We start from the raw sequence: 26335 nt of genomic DNA on the forward strand, positions 1-26335 counted from the left end.
AGTTGTGAAAATCATCCCAAAATGTGCCAAGCGAAACAGTGCCGAGTACAATAATGTGGGTTTGACAGGGCCCCTGGCATGGGGTCTAGGGCCAGTGCCTGTGGAAACTTATAGGTTTGAAGAATTTGAATCTACCAGGTTACACTAATTTACAAACTCATATAATGATATTATATCCTTAACATTTCCCCAACTCAAATCCCCTTGTCAACCAGGTTATTGAGTACTTATTCAAATTACCTACTCATAATTGCCCTCTGCTATCCATGATTATGATACTATATCCCAGTATAGTCTGTAACAATTTCCTCCACACACTTTCCCCCAATCAACTCGTCCATTTACCTTTCACTCATATCAGGTGAATATGGGTTGCCGGTGTGAGAACATATTATTTGCAATTACCCCCATGTGACTTGTTCCCACAGAATGAGCATAAAATCGCAAGTTGGTGGTGTTGAGACCATCCAATTGTTGAGTTGCTGTTCTTTGAAGACATGTGTATAGTCAGTGGTCTGTCCTTTGTGAATGGAGACATAATATGCTGTATTCAATTCTGTCCCCATTCACAAAGGACATACCACTTCCAATACAGGTGTCTTCAAGCAAAGAACATCAACTCAACAGTTGAAAAGTCTCAAAATTCCCGACTTGCGATGTTACCCTCATTTCATGGTAGCAGGTCACATATTGTGAGCTGCTAAGTCTCCATCAACATCCATTTTGTCCAGGCAACATTAATTTGTTTTGTGTGGGCTTTTAACAGCAGTTTGCCAAACATAATAATAAAATGGGGAAAAAAAGCAAAAAAGAAGGATAAAACAGTGATTTTAAAAAATATGTTGCTAAAAGCCAAAGGGAGAGCAGAGAGAGAGGAAAATCATTCTGAATAATTAGCAAAGATGACTAAACTAGCAAAGGAAATTATTGAATCTTTCTAAAAATAGCATGTGTTGCATACACTGACTGTCCCTCTGTTAGCTACAGGTTTCAGATCTCCTGATAGTCCAGTGGTTTGGATCAGACCGTTGCATATTTGTACACTTGTTTTGCCTAAATTTCAATTGTTAACACTTTGGGATGGTTAAACTGTTCTTTTCTAGTATGAAATTTAAATGCACCAGCTAGCTATCACCTTAACCATCTGTCTCATGAAAATACGGCAACCCATCTACATTACACAGATGAGTATCATAAATCATTCTACAGTGTGACGAGTACCCTGAACCACAATTTTAATCTGAATCTAAGTAGCCTTCAACTAGAGGATTTAACAGGTAAAGTCATGTGCTAAAATAGAAATAGAATTCCAGAATGCCCAGTAAATAAGAGCCTGAATACTACTACCTTCTTCCTGTGATGCATCTGCTGATAACATTGATAAAAACAATGGACAAAGAAAATATGAAAAGTACACTCAAATTTTGACATAGTAATTATTTCTATTATTGTCTTTTCTAGTTGTTGGACATTTGATCCTGTGCTGTAGTGCAGTATGCATCATATAGAGGAGGTAGAGACTACATCACACTGACCATGTCCACTACCCAAATTGGTTTCATACATGCCATATGTTGCAACTTGACAATTGAATACCTGAGTGGAAGAAGGGCCCAACTCAAATTTTTTACAAAAATGAGTTAGACCCAGCATTTTATTGCCAGTAGACTGTTCTTCCTTGTGTGTGATGAGCCAAAATCCAGGCTAAATAGTCTTCCACATACACTTAATCATGGTTTTCATGGACGAAAGGCCCAACTCCATGGAGTTGGGCCCTTCTTCCACAAATATTGGGTTAAAGAGGAATTTTGTTCATCCATGAAATCTGCTTTTCACTACAATCAACTTTCTTGCTAACATATTATATGCTTCTACTTTATCAAGTTATCAAATTTCTGTAGCTATTTATAACACATCTGCTTACGGAACTGGCACTTGCAGTATATTACTGGAAGAAGGACCCAACTCCAGCTTGTATTAAGACCTGTACCATTGCCATGGAAGCATCATATATAATTTCGAATGTATGTAATATTGTATGTTCATGTATTAAAGGTCCCCTGAAGATGAAAATATTCTGTCTCTAAAACTTTTCCAAATATCAAGTTTTTTCTTAATACCTCAAAAACAGTTTTGATGGAGTTGGGCCCTTCTTCCTTTCGGGTATTCAATTGTTTGCAAATATACCCTGTTTAAAGGGTGGGGTATGAACGTTTGGACAGTACTTATTGTGGGACATTAGAGCACATCAGACATATCGAATTGCATTCTGAATATGAAGAATGTCCTTCTGATATCAAATAATTTTGATTTTTGAAATTCAAATGTAATACACATTTTATGGCAAATCATTAAAATTGATATTTTTGATATTTAACAGTACTGAAGTAAACTTTATAAATCTATTGACTCTTACTTAAAGTGTATGTAGGTGGGATGAAAAGCCGAAGATCAATTGAAAATTTTGACCTTACATATTGAAGATATGGATTTTTTTTTACACAAAAAAAAAAAAAAAAATAGGTCTTTTTGGGAAAAAAATCCATATCTTCAATATGAAAGGTCAAAATTTTCAATTGATCATCAGCTTTTCCTCCCAGCTACATACACTTTAAGAATATATCATTAGATTTATAAAATTTATTTCGAGGACTGTTATATATCAAAAATGTGAAAAATATCAAATTTTAATAATTTGTATAATATTGTGAATTTCAAAATTATTTGACATCAGAAAGACATTCTTCGTATTCAGAATGCAATTCGATACGTCTGATGTGCTCTCATGTCCCACAAAAAATACTGTTGAAACGCTCAAAACGCTCATTCCAGATCCCTTAATATCTCAAAAACAGTTTTGATGGAGTTGGGCCCTTCTTCCACTCAGGTATTCAATTGTTTGCAAATATACCCTGTTTAATAAATCCTTGCTTTTGAACAATGAAGTTATGACAAATTGGACCATTGCCCTTTGTTTTTCTGTTAACTTTTTCAAAGTTAACTTTGTCTATTTCTCGGAAGTTGATTTATGGTACATTTTGCTTGAATGGGTCACAAATTGTTCACATTATTGGTTGGCTGAGAAGTAGTATACAATGGAGGATGTACCTAACCAAGCCCATCTCACCTTTAGGTTTTTCTTTCCCTTCATCCACTTCTTGGTCTGCATCATCCTTCCTGCTTTCATTCTCTCTCTCATCTTTTTTGTCTGGTTTTAACACCTCCTCCTCGTGATCTTTTATAACCTTTGGCTCCTTTTCAATATCTTCTATCTGTTTGTCATCAGGCTTGTGATTCTCATCTGCTAGGAAAGAGAGAAGTTGATGAATAACACAACATGGTGATCAGCCCTTGAATTACCCACGGCACCCATGGCATTTTGCCGTGGGTGCCCAACCCCACTGCCATAATGCCCTCAAAATATGTCCTTTACCCAAGGCAGTCACTTGCCGTGCCCTCTAATAAAGTTGCCGTCAGTGCCCTAGCCCTGCCCCTTCATTATAAAATCATCTATCTATGTTTGTGTGTGTTTTCTTCACTTTTGTGAAATTTCCTTGGTGCCCTTCTCAAATTTTCAACAGTTGCCATGATGCCCTCTTGAAATATTACAAACTGCTGTGCTGCCTTGCCTTTTCAGTGAAAATCCAAGGCAATTATCAACTTGCCCTAAAAAAGTTGCCGTGCCCCTTCAGATCCTTAATTCAAGGGCTGATGGTGATGAATTCCTAGGGTTCATCATATAGTGACCGATATGATACACCTAATGAATTGTGATGTACTAATGTTAAAACCTGGTTAAAATATGGCAGAGAGCTCATTATTAATGAGCTGCAAAAGCTCATTTGTATGGACTTACTTCAATATACCTAGCTTTAGACCCAATCCTAATCTAAACTTTCTCAACCTGAAATATGCGACGCACGCATGCTTCAACCGAAAAATCCAAAACCTTACCACAGTCAAAATCTTATGTGTAACACTAGAACAAAGATGCAATGGTCATATTCCAGTACTGATTTATGTTGGGCTTAATAATAACAATCAAGAAAAAAATCTAAATGTCAAGAATAAAATTACAGGTCATGCTGAAGCAATGCTCATCTAGGCCAGATTGCCCATCTCTTTTTCCTTCACATTTTTGGCGAGAGTACAAAAAAAGCCTAAAATCTTTAAATACCAGGGCAGACAGCATCCCACAGGGGGTAAGAGGGGGAAAGACTTCTCACAGGGGGGGCAGCTGCTCCTCCCCTTGGCTACACCACTACTCACCATCTTGTAGTCCATCTCCCTTATTGACAGACAGTTGATTGGCAGCAATCTCTAGTCTTCTCACCTCGTCTTCAATATCAAGACGAGGGATATCAATGTCTGCTTCCTGCTGCATGCTTTGTAAATTGTCATATGTGCTGCATATTAGTAAAAATACGCCTACAGTTAAAACAATCTGTTGAAAAAAATAGATCAAACCAAAGAACTTTATTTTTACTTCTCTCAGTACTTCTTCCTAAGTAAAGCTGAATTTATACTCGATCGCTTTTGCAGAAAAGCGATTCTCACGCATGCTCAGTGTTTACTTACATTTCCAGAGCGTCGAGCCGATCAATCGATTCAAATCGCTGAGGCAAAAACGACGTCGCTTTTGCAAGTTGAAGAAATCTCAACTTCCCAGCGATATCGCTTGACACGTGAATGCGCCAACCAATCATATACAACCAACTGGATCTATTATTTTGCTAATTAATTTAACTTTCTCGATTATTAACTTTTGGTGATGAATTAATTCAAAGCAATAATTATTGACAGCAACTGATGTTTTAAAAATGTATTTTGTGGCATTTAGAATATTTTAATTGTTGTGTGCAATCGCTATCGTCGTGATTAGTATAAATGCAAAAGCGACGGGCGATGCATCGCAAAATTCGGCGATTGCCCATCGCTTTCCAAAAGTGTTTAATCGCAAGCGCTTGGCGATCGAGTATAAATTCAGCTTAACGCTACACTTTTCATGTCACTTGTTTTGCACAAGATGCAATTCTGATTATCTGATTAAATCATGTCATGAAATATTGGCACCTCATTTGCTGAACAAGCTGCATTGGATTGTGTGACCCTGATGTGGCCAAATTCTTTTCACATCATATATAGGGTATCTGCGCATCTTCAACGACAGAAGGACCTTTTCGATAACCATAGTCCTATCCAAATCAAGAATTTTAATAACACAGGTAAGCACAATACTGTTTAATTTTATCTACAGTCAATCTACATAATTATGTATACGTACCGACTCAAAATCAACTATAGCCAAAATAACAAATTCTCGATCATGAGAGGATGTACCTTCTGCGTCAGCATACTTTTCATAGAATAACACGATCGCGCGACCTGCATGACCGAACCTTGACCTTGCCTAGCGACGACCGTGTGATTGGCCAATTCTCAAAAGCTGTGTTTGCGCCGTAAGCATGGGTATTTGCGTAGTACGCTCGACGCAAATAACTGTGCGTACCCAAGTTGGCTCTCATGATCGAGAATTAATTATTTTGGCTATAATACAAAATTCTTTATTTTATTCTTGCTACAGTTGCAACACTTGAGGCGAAAGCTACTGGTAGATCTATCTTCTTCTTTTAAGTACTGTGCAACATTCCTTCTAGAACAAGACGCATAGGATTGTGGTGTGCGCGAATTAGGACTTTTTAGTCCCTAATGTTCCGATCCTGGGCTCTGATGAAATCACCCAATGTGATTTTGAAGTGTTCAGGATCTGGGATGCTGGTAATGTTGGACGGTATGCTATTCCAGTCCTTCACAGTTTTTGGGACAAAAGAATACTTATAACTGTCAATTCTGGCTTGGTGTTCGATGAATGCTCCTTGTGCTGATCTGCGAGTATGCCTCTGGGTCGGTCGTAAGTAGTTTTGCACTGGTAATGCTAAGTGCCCCCCTATGGCCTTGTGGAAGATATAGTCTTGATATTTTTCTCCTGGTTGACAGCATGTCCAATTCAGATTTACCTATGAGTTCTGTTACACTTTCTTTCCAGTCATAGTTATTGTGTATGAAACGGGCTATCATTTGATCTTTAAAGGTGGGTGGTTCTATAAACAAGTAACACACTGAGGTCCATTACTCAAGCATTCTTATTTCAAGTCGTGAGTTAAAGAATTTGCTCCAGTGGTTTGAATTTTAAAAGCAAACATGTGTATCAGAGTGGCACATGGACCTTTTTGTTCATAAAACCTAACAAAACATATTTTAGACATGAAATTTTACTGGGATTATGAAAAAAATTCATTTTGATGCGGTTAAAAGAGAGTGATAAAGACTGTCAATTGAGTCACACACCTTCGACATCACAATTTTTGCTTTGTTTGAATGCTCAAGTAAGAAAATGAATTACCAAACACACACCCCCATAATGTAAGGCAATCAATGCACCTATTCTTTGGTTCACCTCAAGTTCGGTAGTGACGTAAATGCCTTTTTGCAGTTGCGCTGCAAGCGTTCGGTAGTGACGTAAATGCCTTTTTGCAGTTGCGCTGCAAGCATGCCGATAAACCGCTCTTGTACTTGTGCGTGTACGCTTTGTGAGATTAACTTTATGCCGCGATGTAATACTGCACCTAGCGAAATGCGCACCTACGTCACAACTAAACATGAGGTGAACCATTGTATGACTTACCTTGCCTGTCCCTTTATTTGGGACACCCGAAGTTCTAAGGTATATAAGTGCCGGGAAAATGAAGCATATAAGGCATCCTAGAGTAGCACCAGTCAGACCTAGAATCACCTCAACTGTAAAGACACAATGATAACACACATACATGTATATCTTTTTTAGCAAGTTGATGGTGATATTACAATATTACCCCATATGAAAACTGCTTCAAATTTATTTAGTTTTTTCCCAAAGACAACAAAACTAAATAAATGGAACAGATATTGTTTCTAAAGCCTAATCTGACAGATAAAACAACTAAAAACTGGCCTCCACCCACCACTATGTTGAACCAACATTGCTTCCCACATTTCTGTACATTTTGTACACACATTACTTCTTTCACTTCTACACTCCTTTTCTTCCTTAAGTTCTGCCAATCAAACGCCACACATCCTGTGATTGGTTAGCAGGGCTTAGTAGTAACGCTATGCTAACCAATCATGAGCCATAACTGATCAACAGGGATGTCTGATGCAAACTAGTTTCTATTTCAATCTCTGATTATATCAGGGTTGTTGATTTTTTTGATTTTTTTTTTTAATTAAAAGAAACCAGATTTTTTTTATTTAAATCAGATTTTTTTATTTAAATCAATTTTTTTTAATTTTTTTATTCCAAGAACTGCTATACCCCATGATAAAGTCAAAAGAGCACCAGTGGAATGCTAGTCATATGCACAATCCTACCAGGTATTTACAAAAAAATCAAAACATGTTTTTACATGTGAAAATTTCAAAGAAAAAATTTGGTAAAATCATGGGAAAAAACTTGTTGAATTCTGCACCTTAAAAATAAATTTTTAGCAATAGATAAAGTGACATCATAGAGGTATTTTAAATGTATCCAAAAGTTGTAGAAACATTAGGAATGAAGTAAAACAGTCATTTAAAGAAAGAAATTAACTTATATTTATCACAAATGGTAAAAAAAAATTTTAAAAGTTGATTTAAATCAGTGATTTAAAAAATTTAAAAAATGTGTGATTTAAATCAAACAACCCTGGATTATATTAGTACAATATCACATTAGATAGGCAGGTGTGATATTTAATTTTAACATAATTTTTCATTTTTTACCATTTTTGATCAATTTAAATTAATTTCTTTCTTAAATTGACTGTTTTACTTCATTCCTAATGCTTCTACAACTTTTGGATGCAATTATACCTCTATATAGTCATTTTATCTATTGCAAAAAAATTCATTTTCAAGGTGCAGAATTCAACAGGTTTTCCCATGATTCTTTGAAAATTTCACATCTAAAAACACATTTTGATTTTTTGTAAATACCTGATAGGATTGGGCATATGTCTACTGGTCTCTTCTGACTTTATCAAGAGGTATAGGGGTTCTTGGAATAAATTTTATTTTTAATCAATTTAAATCAAAAAAATCCAATTTGAGTCAGATAAATCTTCTTTTTTTTTTTAATCAAAAAATTGCCAACCCTGTCTCTTTGTGTCAAGACTTACCATTTGGTATTACAATTCCCAGTATCAGAGTAAACACAACAAGTATGAGGGTGATGAGTTTAAACATACTGGGTGGAATGTATTCAGCACCACTGCCCCCTCCATGGGGGTTCTCTAGACTGTGAGCCTGCAAGAGTAATATATTTATTACATGAATGGCTGGCCAGGTAATACTAAGATACAGAATGGTAATAAAACTATGCCACAAATATATATCAATGGGAAGATGTTAGAAGTTTACTTTTTGACCTTTTCATTCAGCTGTATTCAAGAGTTTTGTGCACCTACAAATGGCCTAGACTGCTGCCCTCAGTCGTCAACCGTCTGGATTGACGACTGAGAAAACTACATGGAAAAAAAGTGACGGATTTTGCAACAGGATTCCTGTGGCATAGAGTATGCGCAGTCGTGTCCAAATTGACCTTTTGACCGAGTTTGTTGTTTTTAGAACTTCAGAGCGCAATCTTGTCACAGCGACGCGTTTTACACGGGCGCCGCTAGTCAGTCGCGCTACGGCGCACAACCAAAGTCGCATTGAATCGTTTTCAGATGTCCGTCATGATATGGACTATAAGAAAATCAGTCGTCACTACGCAGCATAACACAGTACATGCGAAGTGTAGACGGCTGATTGGAATTAGTCTACAAATGGCCCTTAATCTCACCAATCTTTTTATGCTTATTCATCAATGGGCTATTCCAGTTGAAATCCATACACCCCATATGGAAAACATGGCATTAATCTCCCACACAAGGTGTGTAGATTTCAAATCGAGTCACCTACTTAGGTAATCCCATTTCAAATTCATACTCCATGTGTGGAAGGTCATGTGGAGGTTTATGGATTTCAACTGGAATTAAATAGCCCAATTCTTGGGGCTGTCAGGCAAATCCTGTTTTACAGAATATTGCTGAATGGTTTATGGTATTTAATAAATCAAATTCAATTCTCAGGAAATTATTAAATCACATTCATTTAATAAATAGAACAAGAATGCTTAGAGCAGTTTACAACATCAATTGGAAGCAGCACATCACAAACAAAGAGCTGTATGGGGACCTACCGAAACTTTCACAAAAGATCAGAGAGAGGAGGACACGTTTCGCTGGGCATGCATACAGAAGCAAAAATGAGCCTGTAGCTAAGCTGATCCATTGGACACCAAAACATGGAAACAGAAAACCTGGTAGACCCCCTCTAACATACGTGGATGTATTGAAACAGGACACTGGACTGGATGTTATGGATTTGGGAACGGCCATGCAGGACAGAAGGGTTTGGCGTGATGTTGTAGTTCGAGGACACCACTCATCTTAAGCAAGTAAGCATGCATCTGATTAAAATGATCTTTGAAATATTTACTTACGTGAGAGAAAAATAGCGTATAAATACTAGCTCTGCATGGAAAGATGACTAACGGGAAACTCAATGCTACAGATAAAGTGAAGCCTAGACGTAACACCTCGGAAACAATCCCAGGTGCAAAATTCAGCAGTATATCACCTTTGATACCAGATTTTTTGAAAGTTACATAACCAAAGAAACCAACCTGCAATGAAAGTAAAATTGGGGCAAAGAGAAAATATTATACTTAGGCTCACCTATATAGTATAGTTAATCACGCAGAGTGTATATACACAATTACACATGTACAAGGGCGGTTTGTCAGCATGCTTGCAATGCAACAGAGAACAAGCATTGATGTCGCTACCAAATTTGAGGTGAACCAAGGCAAACGATAGTACAAGCAATTGAATACCTGAGTGGAAGAAGGGCCCAACTCCAATTTTATAAAAAATGAGTTAGACTCAGCATTTGATTGCCAGCAGACTGTTCTTCCTTGTGTGTGAAAGATGAGCCAAAATCCACTCTCTATAGTACACTTAATCATGGTTTTTCATGGAAGAAAGGCCCAACTCCATGGAGTTGGGCCCTTCTTCCACAAATATTGGGTTAAAGAGGAATTTTGTTCTTCCTTGAAATCTGCTTTTCACTACAATAAACACTCTTGCTAACATATTACATGCTTCTACATGTGCAATCAATGGATAATTACCAAATTTCTGTAGCTATTTTTAACACATGGTCGCATGTCATAAGTTGGGTACAATTTCCATTACATGGTCAAAAATGACAAAAAATATATTTTTTAATATGTTGTATATATTGACAATCTCTAATAATTAACACCATTTTTAACCTTAACACATGCTTAATTTTTGAGATAATGCTTAATTACTAATTAATTAATACACAGGCGTCTATGTAAATCTAAATTTTCAAATGCATTTTTCTCAAATCGGACTTCAATTACAAAAATGACTGTAAATTTTTTATTTTATGCAAGAATGTCATCATATTTGGAGGATATGTACTCAATACATTAATGCTTCAAATGAACTATTTAAAATAATTGTACGTATGTTAATTACATTGTGAAGGTCAATGACCTTTTTACGAGTAATTAGCGAGATGGTTATTCTATTATTGAGGAAATGAATATCAAGAAGAGAAATGTACATTTTTTGGACATTAGCATATTGCTAAAAATACTGAAATAACTGAAATAGGATTTCATTAAAAATGAAAAAATGGAACATATAACCCTTTAAGGTGGTACTACACACCTTGATAAATTTGTGACTATTTTTGCATTTTTCTCAAAATATAATATCACACTGGTAAAAAAAGTTATGTATATTATAGGGGTAAGGAATGCAGTTACTACACTGGAATTTCATTGACTCAAGACAAGTGGTACGTTATTTATGATAAGAAAAGAGGTACCGCTAGAATGTACCTCATTTCGTAAACATATATAATGAACCCTTGTCTTGAATCACTGAAATTTCAGTGAAGTAATTGGATTCCTTGCCCCTATAATATACATATAACTTTTGTTACCAGTGTGTAATTACTTTTTGAGAAAAATGCAAAATTAGTCACAGGGAGTGTAGTACCACCTTAAGTAGTCAGTAATTGTTTTAGTTGTACAAATTCAACACTCGAAGCTGTCAATACATCGTACCCTCCCTAGATTTGAAAAAGTAACCAGTAGTTTTGACATGCTGACATGTGAATTTTCACATAGGCCCTATTGCATACTCCCGCATCCGCCTGCTCCACATCCGCCTGCTCCTCCACCCCTGGCATTTTTCATTTCAACTGATGTAATTTTTTTACTGAATAATGTATAATTATATGCTTCGGTAGACTGAAAGAGTATAATATTAGGCTTAAAATGAGGTATCAACCACTACTGTAGGATATGGGATTACAGAAAGCCAATCAAATTTGTATCGCAATTTTCAGAAAAGTGTAATCCCTCCACCCTTTTAGCATACCCAACTTATGACATGCGACCACATCTGCTTACGGAACTGGCACTTGCAGTATATTAGTGGAAGAAGGGCCCAACTCCAGGTCATATTAAGACCTGTACCGTTGCCATGGAAACATCATATATAATTTTGATTGTATGTAATATTGTAGGTTCATGTATTAAAGGTCCTCTGAAGATGAAAACACTCTGCCTATAAAACTTTTCCAAATATTAAGTTTTTTCTTAATATCTCAAAAAACAGTTTTGATGGAGTTGGGCCCTTCTTCCACTCAGGTATTCAATTGTTACTGGTTAGTATTTCCAGGGTTGTCACCAGGACCAAAAAAGTACTGGTTAAATTTTTTTTTTGTGAGTGCCCCACGGACCCGTCCAGCGTAGTGACAACCCTGAGTATTTGTAGTATTATAAGAAATATATACAATATCTATACAACAAACATGAAAGAAGACAAGACCCCCTAATTTGACCAAAATATCGCTCCGAAAGACCCTGATAATTATTTATAAAATACCGTCAATATATACTTCTATATGTTAGATTTTCTTTTTCAGTAGACTGACCGACTTACCCATGTTAATATACCTTGATCCCTAGTTGTCATTTTACTTACAATAATATTAAGTGTGCCAACCATTTTAATAGCCTTAGACACTACAGCTTCCATCACATAGGGGTTTTTGGTAGGTAGAGAATCATACACAACAAATAAAACACTGCAGCAGAAAAAGTAGAAAGATTACTGTTAGTGTACATAATATATAAAGAGAGTAGTGTGTACTTACAATTATATAGGTCATGCCGACCATTGCCACAGCTCTATTCACCACACTTTCCATTTGCTTGGGCGTCTTTTCTGGTATAGAGTCGTACACCACAAAAAGGACGCTGCATGACGGAAAACAAAATGCATGACTCGGTCAAACTGCACAATGAATAACCCAGTTGCGTAACTCCTATGCGCTCTGGAAGGTCGTGCCCCTGGGCACCCGGGCTAAGGGGGCACCCAGGCTTGGATACTATTTCGACGCAAAAATACTTTGTTATAGGAAAGAAGTGGAAACCCATTCATAGAACCCGGGGCATAGAATTACTCTTCCTTTGGGTGCCCCCTTCCGGTACCCCATTAAACATAAAATTTTCGCGCGCATTGCATTATAAAATATCATTTGAAAAACCATAATTGAACTTGATGATACCAAATTAGTGGTATTTATGCACATTTTCGTGCGCCCGCACGCAATTGTTTTAGGAAAAAGGGTATTTTGTATTCTTGTCACCGGGCACAACAACCCCTAGCTACGTCACTGCAGCTAGTCAAGAATCTTCAAAAGTAAAGACGTTGGACAAGATGAAAACATCTTTTATTAACTATTGAAAACATGAAATAAATTTGATCTGAAACACTATTTGTAAGTTTTGCGGTAGGTATATATGGCTTTCAATACCAAAATTGATTTGCTGTGCAACATGCACACCCTTGGCCAGGGGCACCCGATCTACTTTCCCCTCCGGGGATCCTGACCCAAAGTTACGCCACTGGAATAACCACTTGAGTAGAAGTGACAACAGCATTCACATACATTTCTTATGACAAGGTCTAATATAAGTGCTATATTTTCAGCATATTTTAAGAGTTGACCTTTGATTTCAGTATGTTGACAGGAACACCACTATTAAATGACGGTTCCTATAGCTTGGCTTTTGGATTGTTCATATGCAATGCAAATTTTAACCAAAAGCCTTACATAAAAGCACACTAAATAATGGATACACTGACTGACACAATAACAGATACACTGACTGACACACACATTATATACTGCCATAAAATATGTCTGCCTTCTGATGACCTAAAAAGGAACACCCAATGCTCAGTGAAACTTGTAATCTTTCTCTGATCAGACATCCTAATTACACTACAAGATTCCTATTGAAGCCGCCTGTACAGGTACACCGTCATCAAGGTACTTGGCTGGTACTGTGCAGTACCAGAGTATTACCAATGCAGTACCACTGCTGATGGATCTTGTGCAGTAGCAACATTGGTACTGTATAGGTACTCTGTGCATACCAGTAAGGTACCCATGGTGTAGCTGTGCAGGCGGCCGCAGTAGGAATCTTGTAGTGATACTACTTACGTTTGACAACTGAAGGCAAGAGCGAATATTGACAGACCTTTGAGGGTTCCAGCAGGTCGCCATAGTACTAAATCATTTGACCACGTCCCTGATGTAAACATGGGTAAACTATTCCATACAATCTGTAAAAAATGAAACAAACCAATGAAACATATGATTGTATTATCCAACTTGGGCAAATGAAGAGTAAATGGGTTGTAATCCTTACATGGAAGACATTAATCTTTTTTAAATTGGGTTACCTGAATGGGTGACGCCATTTGAAATCTACACCCCCTGTGTGGGAGATTAAGGTCATATCTTTCATAGGAGGTGTGTGGATTTCAAATGGAATTGCCAAATGTTCCTAAGTCCTGTGACAAATATCAAACATCATCTACAAAATCCCATCCGACTTTCTAGTTTATGATATCTTCAGTGAGTGACCTGCTGTGTTTTTTTTGGTTTACATGTAACTCTGTAATCTATAATACTGACCCATACACCTAGCAGTGGGGAGATGATTCTCTGGTGTCATTGCAATCACTGTAAAAAGGATTCTCTGATTTATTTAGTTTCAAGTATGATTATCTGACATTATGCTAATGACACTGGAGAATATGAGCATGAAAATCTAACCCTAATTATACAAATACTTACTCATAAATGAACACACTATTGCATTGCGGATAAAAACTATACTTCTGTATGACTTCAAATAAAGATATTACGATTACTTTCCACGCTTTGCCGTTTGAAATTTGCTTTTAATCGCTCTCTTTGAGTGCTACAGGAGAGCACTAGGGGAGCATTTTTACTGTACTATATATATGTGGTTATTATTGTTACACCAAAAAGCTCTCCTCAGCTTTATTTGAGGGTAGTGATGGGGAGCAATTACCATAGCTCTCATCAAACGGCAAAGTCCGACTTTCGCAGCTTCTAAACATGCCATATAAAATAGCACGGTGATTGTTACAGCTTGTGTATTTATTTATTTATAACATTCGGCCGAAGCCAGGCTAAGCCCAATAGTGCTCAGAGGCTACTAAATTCAAGGGATGCTATCCGGATATGACGGGACAGGGATGATGGGAAGAGGTCCGATGATGTGAATACTTACATCAGAAGAAAAGAGTACATAAAATAGTATTGATACTGTGCTGATGCTGCCCAGGCTTTCCACACTCCTCCGTAGGCCTAGCGGCATTACTATAGCTGCTGCTATGAACACTAGTAGACCGGCACGCAACTCCCAATTATTCTGAATTATGAAATGAGATAACACAAAGACACTCACTAAAGATCTGTAACTATTTCACTTTCTGTGTCTTCTGTATTTAAAAACAAATCTATAAAATAATTCATTGTTGAATTCATAAACCTTCTTATAAGGGCAACATAATTAATAAGCTCATAGTGTAAAATTACAAACAAGTATTTTGATTGACATTTTTGAAGTGCATGCGGGCATATATTTTGCATTTTATGTCGTTTTTTAAAACAATGTAAAATTTAGAAATAGAACACAGAATTTGAAGGAAAAATAAGTTCTAAAAGCTTGAAAATACCAGTTTCCCCAAATTTGTTTTGATAGAACAGTGACAAACCATCTTAAGTGTTCAATAGATATGACAAAATTCTTTTGAATATTTTTTACATTAAGATTATGCATTGGGGGCAGTAATGAATTAGGATTAAAACTGAACAGAACTTACCTCAAATCCTCCCCATTTAGATACTATAGCTGGTCCTAAGTCACCCATGATGGTAAAGAATGCTATACAGGTGCATAGTAAAAGGCCTATAATACTGAAATTACAAATACAATACAATAAACTAGATGAATAAAAATACTGGGAATATATATTCAGTAAAATATCTCAAATGCCTTTTTTATTGGTCCTCAGACATCTTGATTGGTAATAACATGCACAGAAGTAAGGGAAGAACCTATAATGCTGGGTGAGGTCCCATGCAAGTTCCCTTCTTATTGATTCTGGGCTGGTCCTCTCTGTCTCGTAACTTCTTGTCCTTGTCTCCACCTTGCATATCATCACCAATCAAACATCCACTGAAGTCTGATGTATCAGTAGCAAAATAGCAAATTGGGTTGCAAAAATTTGATAACATTAAAAACTTGATTCAATTTCAAATACTACACCTATTTGCCTTATTGAATCAGCATCACATCAGCACCTCATTCGCCGAACAATATGCATGGCATTGCATAACGCAGGAATGACCTACAATCCTGGTGAAAAAGCTTGCCACACCAAAGCATTAATTGGCCAACATCTTTCCCCGCTCCCCTATTGCAAATGCAATGTTGATTTGGACAACATCATCATCATTTCTACATTACAGTCTCCCAACATTGAAAAAGGGGGGTGGGGAAGGGGAGACTGTAAACTGACTGTACATTTTCAAATATTGTACAAATATTATGCAGAAATGTATAACATATCACATATCTAACTCTGGCGAGTGCATGCTCTTAACAACAACGCTGGTGTGGCAACAAATTTCCGCCAGGATTGTAGTTCTTTTTACGCGATCAATGCAAATGTTCTTGGCAAAATAGTGTAGATGAATAATTACAAAACATTTTGCTTTTGTTCAATTCTGACAAGAGTCTCATATACTCATGTTAGGTCACATGTATCAATTGTTCATACATTCCCATGTAAGCTCTACATTCATTTGGAAAAGTAATCTTTTTGTGTTCTTGTCCTATAATGCAGTCAAATCATCAAATGTCTAACAATTAACATACACTACACTAAAACATACAACATACCTCATTTCTACAGCTAATTTACCGGTGGCTCCTAGTGTATGATAAGCTGGAAAAGATGACAAGCATATTTCTTTTAAATATAGCAGTAATTAATGCAAAAATATGATTTCAGTCAAATAAGGGTCGTTAGTTTGTGATACCATGTGATACAGTGATCGTCAGTAACATGGATCGTTTCGTATAATCCTGCGGCATTAACTACAATGCCCGGGTGCAGCCCAAAGCTTTACTACATCGCTCGCTTGGCGAACTGCAAAAAGAATTGTCCAGATTGCTTTTATCATTGCCGAATTACAGCGTACTGAAAGTAGGACATTGTTCAATGTTGATTTTCGGGTATAGGGGGCAAAGAATGTGAGAGAATACCTCAAAATGGATATAACAGGGTCTAATTAACCTAAGAAAGTCACTGTCGTCTTGGCCATGTGTAGCGAATAAATACGACAACCCAAAAATGATGACGTCATGCTATCTATATTTAAGGAGCGAGTGGGCGTGACTTGACTGAACTTGTTCATTGAAAGGAAACAATGAACAGTAAAACAGACATGATAAAACATCTTTTTTGCAGCTGTTTAATTAGACAATCCATTTAAAATCATTAAAACTCAATTCTCATTAGTCAATGTACATTGACTCTATAAACATTCAATTAATATTTGATGCAAAAACGTGTTGGTACTGTGGTACTACTGCCTTGAAAAATTGCTATGCAAAGTTTGGGAATAGCTATACAAAGCAAATGCTGCATAGCAATTTAGCAATTGAAATTGCTTTATGGAGACTTGCTTTGTGAAGCAAACAAACCAGATAGACTATTTGTAATGTGGTTATACCCCAGAGTTATAGTTCACTTCCATTTTAAGGGGGTACTACACCGCTGGCCAATTTTGTGCCTATTTCTGCATTTTTCTCAAAAATTATAGTTCATTGGTGACAATTAAGATATGCATGTTGTAGGGGCAAGGACTACAACTATTGCTCTGAAAATTCAGCAACTCAAGGCAAGTAGTTATTGATTTATTGATCAAATACTGGTTTTCCCTCATTTTTGACTGCAACTCCACAACTGCTGTCTGTGCCGAAATAAAATTTCCAGTGCAGTAGTTGTAGTCCTTGCCCCTATAATATACATATATCTTACTTGTCACCAATGCGCTATAATTTTTGAGAAAAATGCAAAAATAGGCACAAAATTGGACAGGGGTGTAGTACCCCCTTAAGGAATCATTCGGAAGTTCATTATTACAGTTTATAAGTGATAGCTTTTCACCTGTATATTAAACTTACCTAAAAATTCATATGATTGTCTTCTGGTAGCTTTTGAGGCTCGTAGTAACAAGTTGCAGCTCAGTCTTGTCATAAAACCTCCAAATATAATTAACGTAGTGGCTAAAATGACTCCACACTGAAAGGCAAATCATCAATAATTGGTGAACTTATGTCTTTATCCCAGAACATACATGTACATATATGCAAATGAGCATATTCATACTCAATCTGCTCTGTTCCCAATCATGACAATAACAGCTTGTTTATACATGTTGTAGAATTTAGACTTCAGCAGTTTTCCTCTTCATCTTCACTCTAAGGTCCCGACTGTGTCTTTTTTTTTTTTTTTTTTTTTTTTTTTTTTTTGATATTTTTTTTTTTTTTTTTTTTTTTTTTTTTTTTTTTTGAAATTTTTTTTTTTTTTTTTGAATTTTTTTATTTATTTTTTTGGCATCGATGGGACACCGTATAAAACAGTGGTTAGTATAAATTTAAAGAAAGAAAATGTAAAGAAAATTAACATTATAACATGCAGAACCATCTCAAGAGTTAAACCAGTAAAGTGCTGTGTGTTTTGACTTATTTACCAGTCTTCAAATTGTCAGTTTCAAGTGCAATATCTAAAAAAAAAAAAAAAATAAAAAAAATCCGACCTACCGACCCAACTGTTTCATAAGCCTCTATGGACAAACAAACATTTTTTTTTTTGGCCTAATTTCATTTTCCTTCCCCAACTGCATCTGCCTCAACAAGTTATCAAAATGAGGGCAATCAAACAATTGTCTTTCTACCTTATCAGATGAACACATAGCGCAGAATGTGAAAAGTCATATCATCATGATTCCCGCATACCTACAAACCCATATGATGACTACAGAAATGGACAAAACTGTTTTTGCTATAGTCGCTACTCGCTCTCAGCAAATCAGCAGGATGGTGTCAATATGTGGAAATCATAATGATATAACAATATCAAGAGGATGCTTATTTCAGTAGGAAAAATAATATCCCCTTCTACAAATGAGCTTGTCCAGGGATAATACTGCATTTTCACTGGCATTATAGAAATAATACCAAGCTGTTATTTGCTTCTATTTATTTCAGTTATAATAAATATTTTTGACTCACACTTTAACAAAATGATGAGCATACAGGTCAATTACATAAGTATCATTTTGATATGACCATGGACAGTCACAAATGTGTAAACTCACCTCTCGGAAGCACCATGGCATGGCTAAAATACTGACGCCAATGATGCTGTTGCCGAGGTTGATGACAGCAAACCATGGCACCTCCCTTGCAGACATTTTCCCTTCTTGTGCTGTCACAATGATATAAAGAAATCAAAATAAAGTGCTCCACTCTAAGTAGAAGATTCTAGTTGAGTTGATATTGCAGTCCTATTGACTGGAATATAATCACCTAAAGGTTGACATCATATCATTTTTGGTTAAGTCTAATTCTATTGCTGTCCACTGCAAGGGTCACGACTGGTATATTCTTGTATCCATCATCCTTCTTATGTCTGCTAACATGAATTTCTTTGGATTGCCCTGAAAATATAAAATTGAATCAAAACATGTCTTCAAAAATATAAATCAAGATTTCATAAGAGGTCGCATGTCATAAGGTGGTGTAATTTGTCTTACATGGTCAAAATTGACAAAAAAAACCATTTTTTGATATGTTGTACTTTTTGTAGGCAATGTTGCCCTCTAATCATTCATACCAATTTTTAGTTCAAAATCCCTCTCGTTTTGGCATTATATCCCAATTAATGACTAATTAGTGTGTAGGCGGCAATGTAAATCTGAAATTTCAAATGCGTTTTTCTCAAATTGGACCTTACAAATATACGATATACAGGGTGTGCCAAAAAAGGGTGATATTTTTTTATTAAATTTTAATTAATAATTCATATTTTCCCTACACTGCTTCCTACTATTTTATAAATGCAAAAATTAGTTTCCTTGTGCAATTTCCTTTCAGAAAATGTATACATTTATCATGATACAGTGAATATTAAAGGAGATATGAACCGTTGCAGCTTTTGTATGTGACTGCATTGACTTCTGTGCATTTAGAGGCAACCCGTGGTACAAAATGTAACGAGAAGTTAATGTGGAATATGAAATTATTAAAATTTGAAGTAAATCTTGTTTCTTTGAGTAATTGGCTCTAAAATGAAATATTGATGAGCTCTATGACAAGGGGTTATGAAGATACAACTATTTGTCCAACCAACACTACGGAAATCTTACTTTTTCCTATGCTTATACATTGGCCGCACCACCCGAGCCGCCACCCCTGATTTTTCAGATTCAAGCCGCTGTTATTCTGTTATTTGAATTCCTATTTCAATGAAACTTCACACAGTCATAGCCTCATCTTTTAGCTGTAACATGATGTATCAACCAGCTCAATAGGCCAAGGGGTTGTGAAGTAAAACAGAATTTTATTGACGACTCCATTCGGAAAAATGTAACACCGCCACCCTTTTTGCATGACCACATTATGACATGCGACCAAGATATCACTATGTACCGATGCAGTACTTCACCTAAAATGCTTGCAGCACTAATACAGACCTAAACCATTAAAAACAAGCCAATTTGGTCCCTGTTTCACCTTTGACATATATTTTTTATTTCAAAATTTGCGTAAATACCCATACCTATTTTAGCATATAATGTTTGGAAAAAGGAGGCCTTTTTTATTTTGTTGTTCATGTAGGTACATGTAGGCCCCTCTAATGATCACAAAACCTTCCAAAAGTGTTTCTTGTATTATAGCAAGGCTATAGAAAGCCATTCAACTTCCTAGACATGTTTTTTGGAAAGTAATAACTGAATTTCAAGAAATAAAAGTATAATTGAAGAAACTTCAAAAAAGGTAGCGTGAGGTGTGAACAGTGCTCGAATTTCGCGGCGGTCACCTAAAATGCTTGCAGCACTAATACAGACCTAAACCATTAAAAACAAGCCAATTTGGTCCCTGTTTCACCTTTGACATATATTTTTTATTTCAAAATTTGCGTAAATACCCATACCTATTTTAGCATATAATGTTTGGAAAAAGGAGGCCTTTTTTATTTTGTTGTTCATGTAGGTACATGTAGGCCCCTCTAATGATCACAAAACCTTCCAAAAGTGTTTCTTGTATTATAGCAAGGCTATAGAAAGCCATTCAACTTCCTAGACATGTTTTTGGAAAGTAATAACTGAATTTCAAGAAATAAAAGTATAATTGAAGAAACTTCAAAAAAGGTAGCGTGAGGTGTGAACAGTGCTCGAATTTCGCGGCGGCCACCGCGGCCATTGCCGCGGTGCCCTTTCATTTGGCCTTAATGCCCTGAAAAACAAGAACTTTACGCGGCCACAATGGCCTTGCCCTAATTTTGCAGTGGCCAGTAGCATTTGGGATCGAGTCTCGGGTCGGGAACAAAAAAATGCTCTTGATTCCCGAAGTGGAATCAATTTAAAAGTAGCCCTTTTATTTTGTATCACAATTGACTGTAAAGCTTAAGCTTTCATACAATCGCAGGTTACACTCAATCATTATGATCACACGTGTCGTTTCCTCCAGCTTCCTCGCCCACAAGCGAAATCACAACGGAGTTGCCAGATCTTTTGCGCACAAGCGCAGCAAATGCGCTGCAGGCTGCACACAACAAAGTTCATCGATATCGGGGCCACATGTTCCCTTGCTGACGGCGCCCAACACGTGTCTCCTTAGCGGGGTTGGCAAATATGTTTTTCGAAAGCGTTCTGCAACAGGTAGAGATCCTGTGACATCCTGCAATTTGTTTATCGGAGATTTATTTTACGTATTTTTATGCGTGATTTTTTTTTTCTTCCGTGTTTTTTCAGCGTTAAAAAAATGCTGGAAAATAAAAAACGCTGACATTTTCATGCGGAATGTATTCTAATAACGAACCTGGAGCGAATATGAAAATTGAAGCTGTATTATCATTCTAATAACAGGTAAAAGTTTGACTGTATCACTGCACCTCCCAGGTGTTTGTTTCTGTTTATTTACATACTCATATTTCACTGAATGAATCATGAAATAAATAAATAAATAAATATATATATAAATAAATGAATGAATCATGAAATAAAGAAAGAAAGAAGAAATAATGGTGGATGGATGGATGAACGAATAAATATATGAAATAAATAAATCATGGCCTCGGTGCCCCCTAAAATGTTAAATAGCCTAGGCCAAGTTGGCCTGCCCTAAAAATAACGAAATTTGCTTTGGCCTTGGTGCCCTGGCATGATGGCCTCGGTGCCCCCTAAAATGTTAAATAGCCAAGGCCAAGTTGGCCTGCCCTAAAAATAACGAAATTCGAGGCTTGGGTGTGAAACATGTTTATTTTTTATTTGGCCTGTATTACCGCTTACATTTGATTTCTTCACTCGCATACTGCTAAAATCAGGGCCGTTCCGTCCATTAGGCCAGGTAAGGCGGTCGCCTAGGGCAGCAAACGCAGAGGGGCGCAAAAAAGAAAAAAGACCGAAAAAAGCAAAAACAGGAATGGAGAAAGAAAAGGGGAGAAAAAAATGGGAGGAAAAAATAAAAAGGAGCGAAAAGAGAAACAGAAAACAGGGCGGAAAAGGAAAAGGGGGGCTTGAGAAAAAGAAAGAAATGGGGCAGAGAAAAGGAAAGAAGACACGGGGCAGAGAAAAAGAAAGAAATGGGGCGGAGAAAAAGAAAGAAGAAACAGGCTGAGAAAAGGAAGATGAAAACGCTGCATCGTTTTCTTTCAATTTATTTTTTTTGGTTTTTTTTTGTTTTTTTGAGGAATGTAACTTAAAGTTGAACATTGATGAGATTTGCATTGCCATGGCATGAAGACATGATTCTAATTTGTGACCGTCCACGGCGAATGAGCCGTAAATTCCTCCCCCGTCAATTTTGTTTTATTTCATGTTTAAATAATAAACATCATAAACTTAAAAATGGTATATCATTTGACTTCAAACGATATCCAGAAGCGGGGTTATGGTTTGTTAAACTTTGCTCTTTCAACAAAATTATAGCTTTTACGCTTTTACATGTGTCTCTTTTTCCACATTGTTGGCAATAAATATCAAACAGTCATAATTGGCGGTCATTTCAAATCATCCCCAAGTCAACAAGGTTTAAGAAAGTTCTCTCATTGTTAATTGTTGGTTATGCATACCTGTACAAAATACAATGCCTGGTAACCCACCACTTGAACAGGATTTAGCAATATAAGCAAACAAAGACCAGAGCTATTAAAAGTTCTATAGCCATCTAAGGTAGAAGCTTATTATCCACTTCAACAATAGGATTATTGATTAGTTTTTGACTATCGAAATGAGACGGATGTCGGGCCAGCTTAAGTTACCGATGAATATGACCTTCGTACACATTTTACACCGAAACTCAGAATACAATTTAGGGAATTTACGGCTCATTTGTGCTGCCGGGTCACATTTAGTAGGTATGCCAGGCAAACACATTTGCTAGTCAGCAGGCTGCGACAAATCGCATGTCCGATAGCCCGGGGCAATCACATTTTTTGTTGGGCAATTAAAACTCTGAAGAGCTGTGCCCGATCGGACAAGTCTAAATTTAAACCAATTAAAGCTTGATGATTTAAAATGGGGTATTTCTGTCCAACTTGGCGTGTTCACAGAAGTAAAAAATGTCAAAACAACGTAGAAAACTTCTTAAAATGGAACTCAAATTTCGCTAGGCACTCGTATCCCACACCAGACTTGCAGACATATACATGTATATATGCTAATGAACATCATGCCGTTACGTGACGTATTGGAAGTTTGGCCAATTATAGAACCTGTTTCGTGCAAATATCATGACGTCAATGACGTCAGCTGGCCATGTATTTGCATATGATTGAGATTGAGATGTACTTGTGGTTGGCGAAATACGTAAATCGCAGTGACTTTACTGACAAAATTTCACATAAAATACACATTATTTTCCACATCACATGTAAAGAAACAAACAGTGAAATAATTGAATGAAATGTTCATTTTTTATGCATTTCATGAATACTCATTTATTTATCAACTTAACTGAGAAAAGTATTGGATTTCCGTAAGAATGAAACTGCCAAATTCGGCACACTTACGGTACTATGCACTGCACTGCATGATGAGTACGGTATGTGACTTTGTCGACAATTGTTGCCGGGAATATGGGTTAATTTCGGGCAATTTCGGGCAACCAATTTTTGAATATTGCCTGCCCGATCGGGCAAGCAAATTTGTCGCGGCCTGCTAGTCAGCCAAATTCGCTGAAAATGTCAATGCATTTTTACATAGAAATTTAAAACAACTGGCCGAAGAAGGAAACCTACATAAATATGTTTTCTATACTTCACTTAATTGACCCAAATATATGATTTTTTATGGTGATAAGACACTCGCTCATGGAATTTTAGAGGATTTTGATAGCAGTTCCATTAAAAAAGCTGCTATCATAATGAGACAAAAGATCTAGAAACACCCCGAAATGCCGTTTTGGGGAATTTTGCTAGCTGAATCTTTTTGACATTGTTTGATGAAAGTCAATCTTTGACAAGATGTAACTTTGCTACGGAAAGTGCTATAAAAAAGGGTTTTCAGTTTTGGCTTTGTTTACTCAAGGGCTTTAATTTGATATATAAATGATGCAGTTTGATGGCAAATTTGAAGTCACTTAGCATACCTACATTTAGTCATGCATGCATAAATAATTTATAATTACATGATGATGAAGGGAAGAAAGCTTAAAGTCATCGACTTGTTTTTTAACACTATTCGTGCACGATCTAGCTGCAGTATTATAATTAACTCTTTCATACCTATCCAGTAAAACCCTAAATATGCTTACTCTTGATCCTGGTCAATACATCCAGTACATCACGTATCAGCAGTTTTGGTTGTATATTATGTTGACTTCATGTTCATTCATGCATTGACAGTCAGTGACAAAATTGATGCGACGTGTAATTTTTGAGGTCACAGGTCATTTTTTTTTTTTTGTACTACGAGCTTGCGTTAACAGTGTTTTTTGCTTTGGTGTTTTTTTATTATTATTGTAAGTTGATCCTCGTACATTTCTAAAAATAAAGAGCAGATTCTCTTTAAAATCACAAGATATAATTGTACTTTTATATTGCACAGGTATACGTAAAAGTATAGAACTGCAGGATGGGTGACAGATACAATTGGTGGTGTATAGAGATTCACCAATAATGGATTAGGCCAACGCATGCTAAGGGCGCACATCACCTAAAATCATTGTAAATTACTCAGCGACGCAAGTTCAACATTGGGTCAGGAACATGGGACAGTTCTTTTTGACATTCGGGGATGGGGTTGGAAAAACTTTTTTACAGTATGCATCTAGCACCTTTTAACAACATAATAAGTTTATGGTACAAATGCTTGTGAAGCGCGTAAAATTTTTGGCCAAAGCTAAAATGGTAAAATATGGTGCAAAAGTGAACAAATTACAAATTTGTACATAAGGGCCTATTGTACGAAAAGCGCAAAGATTGGCACTTTGGCTAAAATGGCAAAATCAATTGGTCAGAAACCCACATGTAGGCTTCAAACTTTTGAGGGATGATTGTATGGACCACAACCTCTGATATCAAAATATTTGGGATAAACACCCCTCTCCCCACCCCCATCCCCCTCCTGGAGACTGATAGCGATAGCGGCCAGTCATTTAAGAGTCATACTAAAACAGGAATGTAATAATTCTAGTTACGGGAGGACCCAGTTTAAGAATGAAGGCTGCGCAAGACCCCTCTCCCAGGGGGCACTTCAATATGAAATGGATATGGGTGCAGGGCTGACAATTTCATAGCAAGGGATATTCAGTGAAGTATAGGCCTAATATGATATGGGGTCATTTGGGTACATGAGAGAATGATTTTTGACAATCGGTGAGAGCAAAATGTCAAACTATGGGTCTTTGGGTAAGAGATAGATCGTTTGAACATAAACTAACGATTATAATCTGCGGAGTCCCACAGGGCTAAATATTTGGCCCTTTACTCTTTATTCTGTGTACAAATGACATGGCGAATACTTCGTCCATTTTGGACTTTGTATTGTTTGCTGATGATACGACAATTTCATATTCCAGTGATGATGTTGCCAATCAAACGTCGTTAATAAAATTTAATAAAGAACTATGTGAAGTTAACACATACGCCTTACATACGCGTCACCTCCAAAGTTGGAGTGCCCCCCCGGGACTTATAATGCCAGGAACAGCAGACACCTGTGTTATTTACGCCTTACCCAGCACTCAAACGTATATATATCAATCTTTAATTCTATAACAAGCAAGATGAAATAACACATATAAACAAAAAATGCGAAGACAATTATTGGGGAGATGGTCGAAAGGCCAATAAGGCCAGCATTGACCATTCCCTAACAGAAATGATATAAAAGAACAACAACAAAAAACAAACGAACACACAACAAATGAGATTGAGATGCAATTTATATTTATTTCGAAAGTGTTTTATTGAATTTGCTACACCAAATACAAATTTTATGGCAAATTATTAAAAATTGATATTTTTTATATTTAACAGTCCTCGTA

At 36.5% G+C, this 26335-nt stretch overlaps 1 protein-coding gene across 8 annotated transcripts in view; it reads right to left on the minus strand.

Moving 5' to 3' along the window:
- LOC140148436 (uncharacterized) overlaps nucleotides 1-24720 on the minus strand; it is a 47702-nt gene extending 22982 nt beyond the window's left edge. For 6 of the 8 annotated variants that reach the window (XM_072170440.1, XM_072170412.1, XM_072170431.1 and 3 more), the window contains exons 1-13: nucleotides 24602-24720; nucleotides 18943-19284; nucleotides 17747-17864; nucleotides 16457-16502; nucleotides 15375-15468; nucleotides 14780-14920; nucleotides 13678-13799; nucleotides 12322-12424; nucleotides 9563-9745; nucleotides 8196-8322; nucleotides 6686-6798; nucleotides 4270-4444; nucleotides 3128-3304 (exon numbers count right to left, since the gene is read on the minus strand). In XM_072170440.1, coding sequence (XP_072026541.1) covers nucleotides 3128-3304; nucleotides 4270-4444; nucleotides 6686-6798; nucleotides 8196-8322; nucleotides 9563-9745; nucleotides 12322-12424; nucleotides 13678-13799; nucleotides 14780-14920; nucleotides 15375-15468; nucleotides 16457-16502; nucleotides 17747-17864; nucleotides 18943-19038 — 1495 coding nt within the window. In that variant the 5' untranslated portion in view covers nucleotides 19039-19284; nucleotides 24602-24720. Of the gene's footprint in view, nucleotides 1-3127; nucleotides 3305-4269; nucleotides 4445-6685; nucleotides 6799-8195; nucleotides 8323-9562; nucleotides 9746-12149; nucleotides 12253-12321; nucleotides 12425-13677; nucleotides 13800-14779; nucleotides 14921-15374; nucleotides 15469-16456; nucleotides 16503-17746; nucleotides 17865-18942; nucleotides 19285-24601 lie in introns of all 8 variants that reach the window. The other 2 variants (XM_072170387.1, XM_072170395.1) reach the window with 2 other exon arrangements.
- Between the last annotated feature and the right edge of the window lie 1615 nt (nucleotides 24721-26335).

Source organism: Amphiura filiformis, chromosome 1, assembly GCF_039555335.1.
Source record: "Amphiura filiformis chromosome 1, Afil_fr2py, whole genome shotgun sequence".
Taxonomy (NCBI): Eukaryota; Metazoa; Echinodermata; class Ophiuroidea; order Amphilepidida; family Amphiuridae; genus Amphiura; species Amphiura filiformis.